At 34.1% G+C, this 15,719-nt stretch overlaps 2 protein-coding genes across 3 annotated transcripts; both read right to left on the reverse strand.

Annotated features, from left to right (window-relative positions):
* Nucleotides 1-2,153: 2,153 nt before the first annotated feature.
* LOC113863240 (protein WHAT'S THIS FACTOR 9, mitochondrial) lies at nucleotides 2,154-3,819 on the reverse strand. The gene has a single exon (XM_027496745.1). It carries the CDS (start codon nucleotides 3,807-3,809, stop codon nucleotides 2,595-2,597), a length of 1,215 nt encoding a protein of 404 aa, XP_027352546.1. The 5' UTR covers nucleotides 3,810-3,819; the 3' UTR covers nucleotides 2,154-2,594.
* Nucleotides 3,820-8,325: 4,506 nt separating this feature from the next.
* LOC113861586 (carbon catabolite repressor protein 4 homolog 1-like) lies at nucleotides 8,326-15,217 on the reverse strand. Of its 2 annotated transcripts, none has more exons than XM_027494507.1 (12): nucleotides 14,423-15,217; nucleotides 12,337-13,081; nucleotides 12,085-12,171; nucleotides 11,913-11,996; nucleotides 11,754-11,840; nucleotides 11,588-11,674; nucleotides 10,703-10,756; nucleotides 10,540-10,631; nucleotides 10,312-10,426; nucleotides 10,047-10,191; nucleotides 9,807-9,963; nucleotides 8,326-9,010 (listed from the first exon to the last, which is right to left on the reverse strand). In XM_027494507.1, the coding sequence occupies exons 1-11, from the start codon at nucleotides 14,578-14,580 to the stop codon at nucleotides 9,815-9,817; spliced, it is 1,803 nt and encodes a 600-aa protein (XP_027350308.1). In that variant the 5' UTR covers nucleotides 14,581-15,217; the 3' UTR covers nucleotides 8,326-9,010; nucleotides 9,807-9,814. The 2 variants fall into 2 exon arrangements, with proteins under 2 accessions (XP_027350308.1, XP_027350309.1); XM_027494508.1 differs by having other exon boundaries at nucleotides 8,338-9,010; nucleotides 11,754-11,825; nucleotides 14,423-15,193.
* Between the last annotated feature and the right edge of the window lie 502 nt (nucleotides 15,218-15,719).

The raw sequence follows: 15,719 nt of genomic DNA on the forward strand, positions 1-15,719 counted from the left end.
AAGTAGTCCTAACATTACTTAAGGTCAAAGCCTATAAAAATGGCGATAAAAGGGGTTTATGAAAATTAAAATAAAGGAATTTGCTTGACATGTATTTTTTTTTAAAATTATATTACATGTTAAAAATAATTTAAAAACTCTTACATTTAATTTAAATTTTTTATTTAACTTAAATCTAAAGACTAGTAAAATAATAAATTATAATTTATTAAATTTAAGTTAAATAAAAAGTTCAAATAAAAATAAAGCATAAGAGTTTTTAAGCTTACATTGTTTTAAAGAAATCCTGTCCCGTGAAATAAAGGGATTCAATTGATTTTATAACTTCTAGATATGATTTTGTAATGTTGAAAAGAAAATGTGAGAGAAATCAAGTTGATAAAATAAATTGTGTTAATAAATGATTTTACATGAGTAATGGGGTGATTATATATAGGAAGCGCGTGGGATTTTAAGGATGAATGTATGTGGTGGGGTGGTGAATTGAGGAAGGCGAAGGAGAAGAAGCTTTTAAGGAAGGCAAATGGCAATGGAAAATTAGCAATGGAATGCAGTTGACGTGTCCCCATCCTTCCCGATTTGTAATAATGCCTTTTCTGGTAGTTCGGTGCAATTTTGGTACATTTGGCTCTTTCTTTGCTTTATGTTTTGGTTGGGAATTTTCTGCCAAAGGTCTCACACTAATTTGATGGTTGCATTTATTTTTAGAGTGATTACACTGTCATTAACATTTTGAATTTGAAAATGCACTTCATCGTTCAGTTGCAAACTTGCAAAGACTAAAGAGAATGAACAAATTAGTGGAACTGGTAGTTCTGTTTCTGAATTTCAGTTCATTGGATTAGAAAGAAGAAATTCGGAACCACTTTATTAGATAAAAATTAAAATAAGTTTGTTTAAATTAGTAATAGTATTAATCTTCAGCTGTGGATGGACTGAACCAAAGAAGAAAATTGTGGACCAAATAAAGACTTGAGATAATGCAATTGTGAACAACTATTAATTTTTCACCTATTAACTGGAAACCGAATGAGATAGCGACTACTGCAGTACGGATACCCAAAAATTTTAGATGACTTTGTCCCGTACGAAATTTGCTTTTTTTTTTGTATTAACAAGTTTATATGAGTATATGATATTAATAAATATTTAGATATTGTCTTAAAACTTTGTATTAGAAGATTTATTCTCACTACTAAACTGACTAATAATGGTGTCTTAATTTTATTCTAAATTATAATATAATTCAGACAAAAATGAAAAAAAAAAAAGTTTGCTGAAAGTATATAAATAAATTTTTTTGAACTAGAAACCAAAAGGGTAGTTCTGGTTAGTATAAGAACTGACTTTTTGCTATGTAAGGTCCACGCATACTTAATTTTGTCGCATCTTTATCCTTTCATTATGTTTTTTTTAATGTTCAAGGATTTGTCTATTCAAGAGTCAGGAATTTTTTAAAATTCAAAGTTATACAATAAAATTTAATATTTAATACTGAAATAATTTGCTACCTATTTTTTTTGTTAAAAAACTAGTTGTCTTTTATTACTTTAATTTTGCCTTTATATTTAATATTTTAACCTACATTCAAAACCATAAGCTTTAGCTACACATTAGTAGTTTCTCTTGTCTTTTCATTTTTTAATCTTTGTATCTCAAAACTTTCTTGTATAAGAACTCTATTCTATTGACCATAAAAAATATAAAATTAAAAGAACTCTATTATAGTTTTATCTTCCCACCAAGATATACTTAATTTGTTTTTCTAGCCATTATTCTATCACAGTAGACGTTAGTCATACCAACATCAAATTATTCTCATTACATACTTTATGTTGTTTTAGCAATCACTCAAACCATCCCCGTCATTTCCCCGTTGAGTTTTCTTCTTCTACGCTTCATTCTTATCAAACTGTCACCCTTTAAACTTTTCCTCCAATATGGCTAAGATCATCCGCAGTAATAATTATTTAATGGACATTGCAAAGGTTTCATTTTCAAAATTAGCTATGGAGAGATTTAATTTTCAATCTAAATAACTACAGGAAAATGTTTAAAAATTATATGAAAATTTTTAGTCTATAGGAAAGATCACCATTTACATTGGAAGGTTCAACATTGATAGAGGAAGGTTTAACACCCATAGAAAAGAAAATGGTGTTTGGAGAGGTAAACAGTAGATATAAGAAAAACAAGAGAAAGAGGAGCAATACCACATTATTAATGGAACACAAAAGAAATTCTTAATTATAACATGACAAAAAATTACCAAGAGAATCTTAATCCTTTTCTTCTCAATGATTTGCCTTTTATTCCCCGTTTGGGTGTAATTGTGTACCATGAACTCGTTGCATCATCACACCACACAGGTTATCCCTCCTTAGCGTGCAGGGTGTCAATGACGGAAAAGAATTTCTCATGCTGTTAATACCATGAAGGTGCCCATGAAAACACAAACAGTGAGTGAATTTTTCCTTACATAACTCTTGACTCAAAGACTAATTATGTTAGTCGTTAAGATCCAAAAATGCAATGTCCTTCAATATTTAGTTGCAAAATGCAACATATACAAAAACAATTCTGAATCAAAAACTTCATTCACTTGCTTCAGAAACATCATCCTCGCAGAATTCATCACTCGTTTCAACCTCTTCCTCCTCAGAGTCACTCCTCATTTCATCATTTGCTACAGAATCAACCAGTGAGGCGTTCCCCTCAGTTTTCAACGATCCATCTCCACGATAAAGAAGGCCCGTTTGCATGACATGGTAGAACTTATCTCTATGGCGAGCAAGAGGATGTGGGTCCACCAATTTTCCACTCTGGTACCCTTCTCGAAGAGTAACAGTGGTGGTTTTGCACTTCAAAGAGAGGTAAAATATCCCAGGATATCTGGTGAAAATGCGTGTAAACTTATGCGGAAGAATCAACTCTTCCCTCAAGCTTCTCAAGTAGTTCCTCTTGGTCTTCTTGTGCAAAGTCAAACTCAAAATCTCATGAAGAACCCCAACAACGCGCTTCTCCATCAAATCACTATTGGGATCAATGCTCCCCGAATTCGCATAGGGGGAAACATAAGGAAGCTTCTGAAACTCCTCCATCCAAACCCTAACCTTCTTCTGCGCCCCGTAACCCCTCGGAAACCTCATCGGAAACACCAACGCCGATTGTCCCCTCTTGAAATCCCTATACTGGCTCCCGCTCTCGTTGCTCTTCTGCAACGCGGAAACCGCGAATTCCTCACACCAATTTTCAAGTCTTACAGAAACGACGCCGTTGGGGGACTTGACGAATTGGAAATGCTGAGGGAATTGGGGAATTAGGGTTTTGTGGAAGCAATCGGGTAAACCGAGGTCCCACCGGAGGGAGTGAATGGAATGAAGAGGGAGAGTGCGGGATTTGGTCATCATGAGGAGTTTGCAGAGTCTCTGAACGGCGTCGTTTTGGTGGTTATGGTGAATGGAGTCTTCTTGTGAGTCTAAGAAGAGTGCAGTGTCGGTTAATCGGAAGCAAGGGAGAGAGGGCCAGCGAGGGTGAGGGAACTCGTGGAAGAGAGTGGGGTAGCGCCGCATGAAGCGGAGGACGGGGACGGTGAGGCCGAGGAGTTTTTGCCAATCTGCGACGGATTTGGTGGTGAGAAAAGCCGTGGAGGAGCGTTTGATGGCGTCTTTGAGAAGGGAAGCGGCTTTCAGATCGGTGTCCTTGTCGATGACGTGGTCGAGGCTTCGATTTTTGACCCATTTCAGACGCACCTTCACTATGCCTCGCCATTGAAGCTTCATCCATGGAATCGCGCCATTTTTGTTCATCTTTCGACCGAACACCACTTCTCAAGGGAGAAACAAAACCCTCCTTCATCACCATTCTGATAATGGGCCCAGCCCGTATAGTCCAAATTATCAGCCCAATATGTTAGGAATTGGGCCCAAACTTCTAAACTGTACAAGTAACATGACATCTTGGTCGACACAAAAATCATTTATAATATTTTTTATATTGTGACATCAACTTATTGATACTATAAACTTATTTTGATAAAATTTTTGGTATTATTAGAATTGGTGAAGCATGTTTCGTCTAAATATCTTAAAATACGAAATAGTCTAACGTGGAATTTTGTTTGATGATGATACGACATTAATTAACCTTTTGGGATCTCTCATACAAGATGCAGCAAACACAATGCATAAGATTTAGAGCAAGCCTTCACATTCTTGCTGAAAAGGATTTGATGACAAACACATTAATTTCTAAAATGCGTTGATGAGTTAGATTTGTATGTAGAAGAAAGAGTCTTTGTTAACTACAAGAGTTTAAGGTCAGAACATCAAGTAATCTACACATATTGAAGAAAGTTTGCGTTCCCAGTAGACGATTTTTGTTTACCTTTATATAAAGGAATAGTTCCTTGTAATTGCATTTTCCAACATCCATGCGCGTGTTACTCTCTTTCCTCGCCCGCGGAAGAGACGAGGGATTCTTTGCTGTTCTTGTGATTGTATCTTCACCAACAACGCCTTAGCTATTCATATGGCGCAACATGCTCGTCTTCTGAATTAGTTCAAACAAAAACAACACTGCCCAAAGTCTGACATACCCTTTTTTTCTACTCAAACGTTGTTTATGATTTTTCGATCTCATCATCCCATTATCCATTTTACTGACTAGTTAGGAAGCATCCGTATAATACAAGACACCACCAAAATACAAATAAATTTTGAAATTTTTAAAACATGACACAACCATCTTATAAAATCAAGATAAAAAAAATTAAAACATAAAAGAGAATTGTTAACATATATTATAGCAGTTAAGAATTTGACCAAAATGTAACTTGGCTCTCAGGTGTTAGCTTTGAGAATAAATTCGTATTTTAAAAATGAACTTGAGTATTATAAACATGATAAAATACTAGGATTCATATATGATATTTCAATCAATATTAGTATAAAACATTTAAAAATAAAAGTAAAAGATTAAGAAAATACAATCAACTTTTTTGAAGTATGTATATAATATATGGAATGAATATGTATCCGCTATAGCCATGTCCTATACCATTTACAAGTGTACTTGTTATGTTAATTATTTCACGAGTCATTCAAAAGGATCCCTAGAGTTTCACACTGTTCACGGAAGAAATTAAAAAGGTTTTGTGTCCCATTTCTCTGTTTGTGTTCTATAGATATAATTTCAAAGCCCACTGTTGGAAATGACTAGACAACAGTGGTGGGTTGTCATGTTGTCCTCCCAATTCTGTTTAATGGATATTTATGTCAAAGCACTGAAATTAACGTAAAAAGAAGGTCATTCATACTTCAGAGAAATTATTCATGTATACAGAAAAAAAATTTAAATCTTAATTAGGTGTCTGCATATATGCAGTGACATGTGCAAGTTCTATATATAAACACGGTAAAAGATCTTCAGCCTCAGTATATCCTCTTCATAAATAGACATGTCTCAATAACAGTTCATTAGTTGGTTTATGTCCCACCAAACTCTTTAGCCCCCCAAAGTTTTGAGTTGAATTGACAAACTAATCAACCAGCTAGTTTTCATTCATTTACATTCCTCACTATATATAGCCGCTACTAGCTAACATGCCATAGCAATAGCAAGAACTGCACCTCTCTTGTATGAAAGGAGATCATATAATTGAGAGGAAGTGAAGAAGGGCCTAATTATATCATGACACTTGCTGGCATACAGGAAAAAGTCCAGGCAAAGTTTGCTTCTTTTCTTTCTATTCTTTTTCATATTTTTGCAGTTTGTCTCTTAATTTCTCGCATAGTTTGATAAGACTTTCTTGGTGGTTTTGTTAGCCTAATTGTTCTTATCGCGTGTTTCTGATCTTTAAACTAGTTTTGTTTGGAAAGGTTTTCGTTGAATTTATGAAGTTAATACAGATGATCAAGAAGTATATGCCGCAAAATAGTAATAAAAAACAAAATTTGAATGACGCATAAAATACCTTATCGGTTTAGCACAACTAAATGTGAAGTCCGCAAAAAATCAATATGTGGGTCGGAGGTTGTGATGGATAGATTTTAGTAAAACGCAAATCAGCTAATCAGAGATAGCCAAATCTATGATGCCAGAAAAATTTAAATTCGAAATTATGAAGTCGTTACTATCAGATTAGATCATTTTGTAATCTTTTATTAACAGTAGTTATTGTGTTTGAGGATTTTATTCTTTCCCACATGATATGCATATCAATTGAAAGATGAGAGCGTAAAAAAATCTCAAATACATAATAAAAATAAGTATTTAAGATTAGGTTTAATTAAAATAATTTATTTATATATGATTGTATGATTGATTAACTCTTTTTACTGAAAATGTCCCCTTACATTGTTGAAAAAATTAAATTGAAATTCAAGGACTATCCCTTTGATCCCTAGATTTAGGTATGTGAAAAGAGTATATTGTAAAGAAGATTTTTAATTTACCATTTAATATTTTTTAGGAAAATTAATCTCTTACTCAGTGAGAAAATACTTCAGAAAATAATAATTAAGTAGGTTAGTAATAAAATTTGTTTGTTTAACTGGAGCGTCTGGTACTTAAAATCTTTATTTATTTTTGAGAATTATGTTTGATAAAAGTTATAATTTCTTAACATGCTATAAATGTGTTTGACATGTTTAAAAAATTATTGAAAATGTTTTTCCGAGGTATGATTATTTTATTTTTCTCATTTAAGAGAATCTTTTATTTTCACATCTCTCGTTGAAATTTTTTGTTGAAAAATATAGTTTTAAAAAATGTTCATGAAAAACTTAATTTCTTGAAATGTTTTTGAAAATATTCATACTTAACATAGGAATCTAAGATTTTCTTTTTTTTAAAAAAAACTTAGAAGAATTTTCACTCATTTGCCCTTTAACCGAACAAAGTTAGAATGCAACACCGGCTCTCTCTCTCTCCACCCCTTTAGGATGCAAACACTAGTTGTTAAAGATGCTACAACTAGCAAATAGATTTTGCAATCAACAGTAGTGTTTGTAGACTTTCAACCAAAAGTACTTTTATAATATTTCTTATATAATTGTTTTCTTAAAGAACTTACAGAAGATTATAAATTATCTTTCACTTTATTAAAAAAATATATAATTGCCTTAAAATTTTCTTCTTGGTTTAAATTAATGTTTTGAGCAAAAAACCCGAACAAACAAATTCGTAATGTATACTAACAAATGCTTCAAGCAAAAAGAGATGTATAGAATCCTTGAATTGAATAGTATTCATTTAACACTGTCAAAATGAAATATATTTTAAGGATATATACCGTGATTTCTTGCGTAGACAAGGTATGAAAATCAACATTTGATATTTTCTAAAATAAATTTTCAAACCTATTACAGGTACTAAGTAATAGCTAAATATTTATATTAATTTTTCCAGGATATTATGCATGAATCATATATATATCACGCCTAATTTTTTACATTCTATTTTTGCTTCAATACAATCTAACAAGTGAAGATTCTGCAGTTGAAAACAATGAAATCTAATGCGTGAAAAATTTGGAGTTTAGATAATTTTCTGCCGAGAGAAAATGTTCATTGAACTACAGAACAACTGTTGACATAAACACATTAAAATCGCTAAATGATCTAAAATTCCACTAATTTATTTTCTTACGTTATGTTGAAGTTGAGTAAGAAAAATGTTTGAATCCTCATTTGTGCGTAACAAAATTTGTATTTGTTACCGTGTGCACTTTTGATGATTAAATGAGATTCAATATATAAAATTAAAAACTAAAACAACTCTAATACTTTTTTCTTGAAATAGTTAGGACGATTTAATTAAAGATAAATACTCATTTAGTGATAAACGGCACATGCTAAGCGTACCTTACAAGAAGTTGCATTAAATAGCATTTATAGTTTTTAGCCAGTTAGGAGGAATTAACACAGTCTTGTACAGTAATGTTAATCACCAACTCTTTAGCCCACATATCGTACATTGATGCAAGTTTATCAGATGTCCCCCGTCCATGGTGATAAATAGATAATATCCAATTTCAACTGTAATGTTACATTTATTTCTGACTGACGTAATGCCATTACATAGCAAGACATCCTTATATTGTAAAGAATTAAGAATATATGCATGCATACATATGGCACTTAGAATAGATAAATGGGTAAGAATGCACTACAGATGATGTATTCACGTGAAAAAAAAAAGGTTTCATTTCTTCAATCAACAATTATGATAGTCAAGCACCTTTAATGTTTTAAGATATTGAACAACAAAAGGAATAAAAAATTACACTAACAACATTAAAATTAAATTTTAGAAGCACTGTTGAAAAAAAAAATGGAAGCGCAATCGAATCACATTCTACTGAGAAAACACAAATGTTCTTACAAAACACGGAATGAATTCATCTGTTCTAAATATCAGCAACTAGGATGTAGAACGGAAAAATCAAGTATTCTAGTTGTCATGCAAGAACCTCCTCCTATGTCATACGTATACAGCTACAGTACATACCTCACGTTAAACTCAGACCGTATAGGTAGTATTCTCACAAATACTATTCTTTTAATATCAATATACCATTTCGAATTTGTCAACTTTGAACTTTCTGATGAACGTAGCAAATACAAAATAACCTACGCTGAAGATTATCACTACAGTAGGGGGAGATATTAAACCCCTAGGCTCATCAGCCACAAGATCGTAAGGGCTTGTGAATGGGATGATTAGTTAATTGCTACATGTATTGAACCAGTGGAAATGTACTAAGAAAATTTTCACTTTATATGGAAAAAGATTGGGGAAGAGATGGGTGAAGTAGAACGAAAATCAGTAAGGCATTATCATAATTTTTCTATGAGACAAAGGTGGCATAATACAGAGCAGATCATTGCAAGGACCCTGACAAGGAGATACCTGGGAAAAAGACGTAGGCATGATCTACCCACTCTTACAACAACTTATCAACCAAATGCTTCTTTCAACTTTTCCTTTACGTTTCTCTGGATTTGACCTATACATATCGAGAACCGAGAACCATCATCAATAAAGAACTAAAATATTTTACCATCCAGGCATAAAAAAACACAACTGTAGTAGTGGAGCAATATATATTAAAAGAAGGAAGCAGGCAAAAATCAATAAAGCAGTACAACCAGCACTTTACCGTCTTGCAGCAAAAGGTAAAGTGAAAGTGGGGTAAATTAAATAATCCAAGTGAAACTTCAAAACACAAGGGTAAAAATAGATCCTTCGTATCATGAAATTTTCCACCTAAAGTTCACATTATATACCTTTCTATAAGATTTCATCTGTCCATAGCTCATTTTTAATTTAACAAGGTCATGCCTGACAATAAAAAATTTCAATATAGCAGAAAGTTCGTTCCAAAGAATCAGAGACCCTGTAGTATTACATTGTTAATACACGTGTTATTTGAAATTCTTGGGACCTGTAAAATGATTCCTATATCAAAACCATTTGAGGCCCATTTCATGTAATTTCATCTCTCCCTAATCCCTATTATGTTCATCCATTTCATCTTTGATATCCAGCTTTAAGAAAACCTCATCAATTTCACCCGTTATCTTCTAATAATTCATATGCACCTAAAATTGATAACAATGTATTAAGCCCTTAAGTCATCCATCAATTGATAACAGAAAAGAAACTGCAAAGAGTAGTTTATTTTTCCATAAAATGATTGGTAAAAGAGAAACTGATTTTTTATCCACCAACACAAATCAAGCATAACAAAAAACATTATATACAAGAATGATTGGACAAGGGAAGGGCAAAGATAACAGTACCTTCTGACTCAGCGCCTAGATCTACCCTTGCAGCACCGAAACTCAGCTAACAGAGCTATATGATCCGAGGACCACTCAGGAGAAGGAAGGGCGGTGTCTTTCCTCAAACTCTCCTCATCCAATAGCTCCAACAATGACTCCACAACCAAAGAATCCGCTGAAACCACAAATGATATCACTTCATAAATGTGACCAGGACATTAAATTCATTGAAGTAGATAACATTGTAAAATATCTCACCGGTGTAAAATATGTAATCAAGAGAGCCAATAAAATCTCTAGTGACATTTGTGAATAAAGGTTCATTTGTAGTGCTGTCTAGTCTTCGTTTATGCTGCTCAAATCCAAGACCAACTTTTCTTGCAAAAGATGAATAAGCACTGACCTAAAATTCAAAGTAATCAGCAACCAAATAATTAAAATCAGCACCAAAAGGGGGGGAAAGGGAAATATAGAACTGAAGTGAGAAAGTACATGATATTAGATAAGGGTTGGAATACATTACCAGTGGCAACTGGTGAACCAATTTGCTGTGAGGACGCAATATATTAAGTGGGTCAACTGCTAAATCGGGATGTGATGGGTCCACCTTCCCCATTGCAAGAAGTGCATGAGGAGCACTACAAAATATGAATATAAACTTAAGAAAAAATTACTGATACAGTGATTCTTATACAGGACCCTTGCAGAACATAAGTATAAAAAATTAAAACAAAAAGATAAGTAATTACACCTTCCTGGAACTGAATTGAAATCCCCACAAACCAACATTGGAATGTCTGCACTTGCAGCAATTTTCTCCAATCCTTTTAAGAGTGTGTGCACCTAAAAAGAGGGGGGAAACTTATCAAAATAAACACATTTTTCAATATGTACAGGCAGAAGAAATGACTTACCTGCCAGAGTTTGACATCCTTTAAGTCTTGTTGGACATTTACATGTGTATTTGCCTAAAGTCCGCAAGCATTATAAGAGTTAGTAATAGATTTATTGATACTACATAATGATTTTAAAGACAAATTTGAAACCACATATCCAGCTTAGTACTATATGAGATTTTGGAGTAAACTTATGAAGAAAGAAACACCTCAGGATCAGCATTATCTGGAGTTCTTATACCAGAATAGCCGCCATCACTAAACTGGTGTAGCTAAAAAAATAATTACCATGGAAAAATGATACCCCCATTTCAGTAGGGCAGCCATTAGAGGTGTCTGCTAGGATGAATAAAAGGTAGACCCAGACACCCAGTCCAGTGAGGCCTGATTAACTATTTCTGAATGTTAGAGGACAGTTATGTATTTGGTCATTTTGGTGTGGCAGTTATTTGATTGGTTTCAACTTTCTAGGTGTTGTAAGACAGTTTTCTACTTGCGGTAGCTGTTATTTGTGCAAGTGTAGAGCAAATGTATCCATTATGTAGTTAGATGTCTCTATAGTGTTTGAAGGAGGAAAACTTGTTGGAGAGGGAACCCTACGTGTTAGGGTATTCGTTGTACTCAGAATCATAATTCTAGACTATAACAGAATAATTAGTAGAAATGATATCTTGTTACAAAATACAAACTGTTGAGCCACAGAAAAAAAATCAAAACCTCTGCTTATGAAAGAAAAGCCTTAAGCAGATATCAGGAAATGATCACCCTCAATAACTGCACAACTAAGAAGAGAGCACCCATGAAACAAGACGCTAGGGAAGACCCTAACCCTATCATTCAACAGGTAGTGCAAAGAAGACAAAATCACATACAAGAAACATAAAGAAAAATAAAAGAGCTTACCACACAAAGAAGCTGTCTTTTCCCTGGATTATCAACGGGCTGATTGTTAACTTTTGCTTCTAAAACAACTATTAGTGCAACATTATCCTAAAAACATAAAGAAAATATATTCAGCACCAGTTCAATAAGAGACAATCAACATGGATTCTCTGGTGCAATAAGCCACCTTAACTAGACGATTCAAGGCAGTTTTCTTCTGAGTGGTTGGAATCACAGCATCAGTTAAAGACTGCGCAGCCTTATTAAACTCAACCTGCAAGCAAGTAGACATCATTCTATGTCGAACTTAAAGAGACCTACCATATGCAAAAAAGCAATTTCCAACCTCATATTTTTTCACATGTGAAAATCTGTCTCTGCGGAAAAATGTTGCACACCCATCAATTGTATTAATGTTGCCATTGTATACCTGTGAACCCACCATAAAGGGATTAACATAAAAAGGAATTTTAAAATATGAATTTTACATCCATAAGAAATCAGAATACAGTAACAACCTCATTTGTTTTTCTCTTATAAAGACCATAATAGCCATGTTTGTCCAGTTCAGGAGCAAAAAATTCTTCAAAGTGATCATTTTGAACCTGGGGAAAAACATATAGTATGTTATCTGATAGAGAAACTATTAAAATATAGGATGTAATCATAAGGGATTGAGTTAGGTCAGTGGAGAAGAAAAACATTCTAAGTTTCTAACATTCTAATTCAAACTGGCTCAGGTCCACTTTGACAAAAGAACATTTATTTACCTCCTGAAGACAAATAATATCGGCTCTGTAACCAACTATTTCTCGTAACAAATTTTGCCTGCGATATGGCCAGGAAAGAGCCCATGAAGGGCAGTAATTGTATAGATCATTTGAGGCATAAGAATCACACAATATGTTGTACGATAGAACAGTAAATGTTCCTGAAGTTGTTATACGCCCATCAACATCCATATGTCCCATCCCATCAACTGGGATTTGTCGGCGTGGACTAGGTGATGGAGCAGGAATGACACGGGAGGTTAGTATTGTGCTGGCATGCCCCAAAGTAAGTTTAGTCTCTACATCAACTACAACACACTCAAATTTAAGGACATGACCAACGTCATCAGCTGTTGGGGTATATGTCTTAGATCGTCCAACTTCAAACCAAGTTTCACCACCACTTCGTTGTGTAACAGCTGCCGGATACACAGGAGCAGACCCATTTGTCAAGCTAGCACATGATGCAGAGGCAGATAAGCCGGTATTTATTGATCCAGACCCAGAATTATTAAATCTACCAAATAACTCTTCTTCCTCATTTCCATTTTCATTAACAGCACTTGCAGCACGATCATGTAAGACACGATGATGCTGCCATGCATCAGAAAAACACTTTGGAGTGCAATGGTAACTTTTGGCAACAGGTATTTTAGCCTTGACACAACCTAGGCACTGCAACGTGGCCTGCTCAGATGGATGAACACTACAAACAGCAACCTTTTTATCACTCTGTACGCGGTACCTGCCAAAGAGAACCAAATGAGTGACAAAATGTAACAAGTGCAAGTTTTAGATCAAATCAATAGAAAATTTCCATAAAGGCAGTAATTTGGGGTCAAATTAGTATTCATCATAATCAAAATTATCGCAAACAACTATTTAAGATATCAATAACAAAATTCTTGCAATAGTTATCCAAATATAGGGAAATAAGGGCATAATTTTCAATATTTCTATCACTATCCAAACTTCACAAAAGACATGAAAAAAACAATAACCCCAAACACATTGTGATGAATCGTGAATTACGTAAAATGCATATCCAAAATAACTGGACAAAATACATTAGAAGATATCTATTCATCAACACAAGACACCAATTGAGATGATGTAACATCCCTAACAGATAGAACAACCTATATGTTATCTTTACTATTACATACACTGGTGAAAAACTATTGGTTGAACTAATGACTAATCTCACATATATTTGAAATCTCCATCACCACATAGTTACTGGTAGAAGAAAAATCCAATATCTGAACTGGGAGCTCTTGAAAAAAAAATTTAAACATCTTCTGATTTAATGAGAAGTAGAATATACTAAAGCTTTACAAACAAACTTAAATGTTCAAGTATGTGAATGAAAACTTTTGCAGCCTGATACTGCTATAGGGGAAGATAATTAAACCATGCATCACTGCCTAATGCAGTGCAGCACTAGCATGGCAATATTTGAAAAATCACATGAATTAAAATATGCAAAAAAAATTATACCAAAAAGTAAAGCAGATGGAAACAAATTTTAGAATGCAAAGGTATTGGTCTATGTTCTATAATCTTTGGATGCCTAGTGACCATGAGACCACCACAGGATAACCAGAAGAATTTTTTCTGTAATCGAACACTGCATTCATTTTAGCACTTAGTACATCACTCACTAAAGTTCAGTGCCCATTTTTAAAAAATGAATTAGCCAGGAGGTTTTTTTAATAAAAAAGACAATAAGCAAACCCACCTAATAACTACATTCTGTTCGCTTACAAACCAACACTAAATATATACTAAATAAATTAAAACTCAACTCATGTAGGTGAAAAACACATTGCGAAAAGACTAAACCAATACACATTCAACTAGAAAAACCTAGGAGCACCATTGGCCTTCATACTCTTGCATTTGGCATCAACTAAAGTAATTTCAAAATACCCACACATTGAAGTTCAAATATTCCACTAAGCCCAACAAAGTCAAACCTAATATGCCAAAACGAGGTAAAACAGCTACAAGGTCATAAAAAAAGTAACAGTGTAGAGCAAAGAAAAAGAGAATTGAAAAGGGAATCGAACTGAAGAGCACCAACCACTTGTAGCGCAAGAAATGGCCGTCTAAGGGAGCGGTTTCAGAGACATCGTCAGTGGTAACGGTTTTGTCAGGTCGGCGTAGGAGCACGTAAGGCGTGAGCTCACAGCCTACAATGGGAATATCAGAAGGGAGGTGCACGCGCAGCACGCTCAGCATGCTTCACTCTTCGCAATCGTCACCGCACTGTAACCCTATCAATGACAACGACAACGCCAACAAATCAACCACTCCCGGAACTGTCGTAGCAACACCACGCTCGCAGCAGCACCAGTTGCGGAGGCGGATTCCGGCCGGATCCGCCATTTACTTGACCCGAATACCCGCCAGCCTTAACTGACCCAAAAACAAAACCCTGAGTGCGCAATCGGATCTTGCAACGAGGGTGAGGGATTCCCCAAGGACGCGCGGTGCGGAGCGATTGGATGCGGGAGCAGATTCGTGCAATGAATCGAGAGGGAGAGATCGAGATTTGTGGTTCTTGAGAGAGAAAGTTGGGTTTTAGAGAGAGAAACAGAAGGAGGATCCAGATTAGGGTTTTACTTGCAGAAGAAGTGGAAGTAATCGTTTGCCTTCTTTTTCTTTTCTTTCTCTTTTTTATTTTTTTCTTTTTTCTGTCTATCTGTTTCCGGGATGCGAATTCCAAAGAGAGAGAAAGAGGATTTACAGTTTATTTATATATTATGATCTCATTTATCATCAAATCATTGATACAAGCTTGTTTTTCTCTCCTTTCTACATTTCTTCTGCCTTTTGGCTCTTTTGTTGAGTTCACCACTATCCTCCTCTCTATTCTTTTTCCTTTTTGATTTTACCGTTAAATCATATAATTTTCTATTTGCTTAAAATAACATCTTTTTTTTTTTTGTGAAATAACTCTTATGTTTGACTCTTGGTGTAATTAACTTAGGATATATCAATGTCATTAATAGTGTTACATGAATTTAAACAGTGCCATTATTTTACGAGAATCATAGATACAATGTTTATGACTTTCAAGATGCAAATAACTTAAATACCATAAATTGTTTGTGCTGTTTTCATTTAATATCTCATTTTTCTAAGAGATTATGATATCTCGTTTAAGTTGTTTGTAAAGTTATTCAACCAAGGTGTAACTAAATAAATAATAGTAATTTTATCTGCTAAATAAAACCTACCAAATCAATTTAAATTAATTTAACTTCAAATTGACTTGGAGTCCACAACATCAAGTGTAAGACCAAATACATGAAAAACTAACATTCCATCCCATTCTCATGGAACTTCTCATTGACTGTCATATAGTCATTACACTG

This window comes from Abrus precatorius, unplaced genomic scaffold (genome assembly GCF_003935025.1).
Source record: "Abrus precatorius isolate BTA unplaced genomic scaffold, Abrus_2018 Scaffold3, whole genome shotgun sequence".
Lineage (NCBI taxonomy): Eukaryota > Viridiplantae > Streptophyta > Magnoliopsida > Fabales > Fabaceae > Abrus > Abrus precatorius.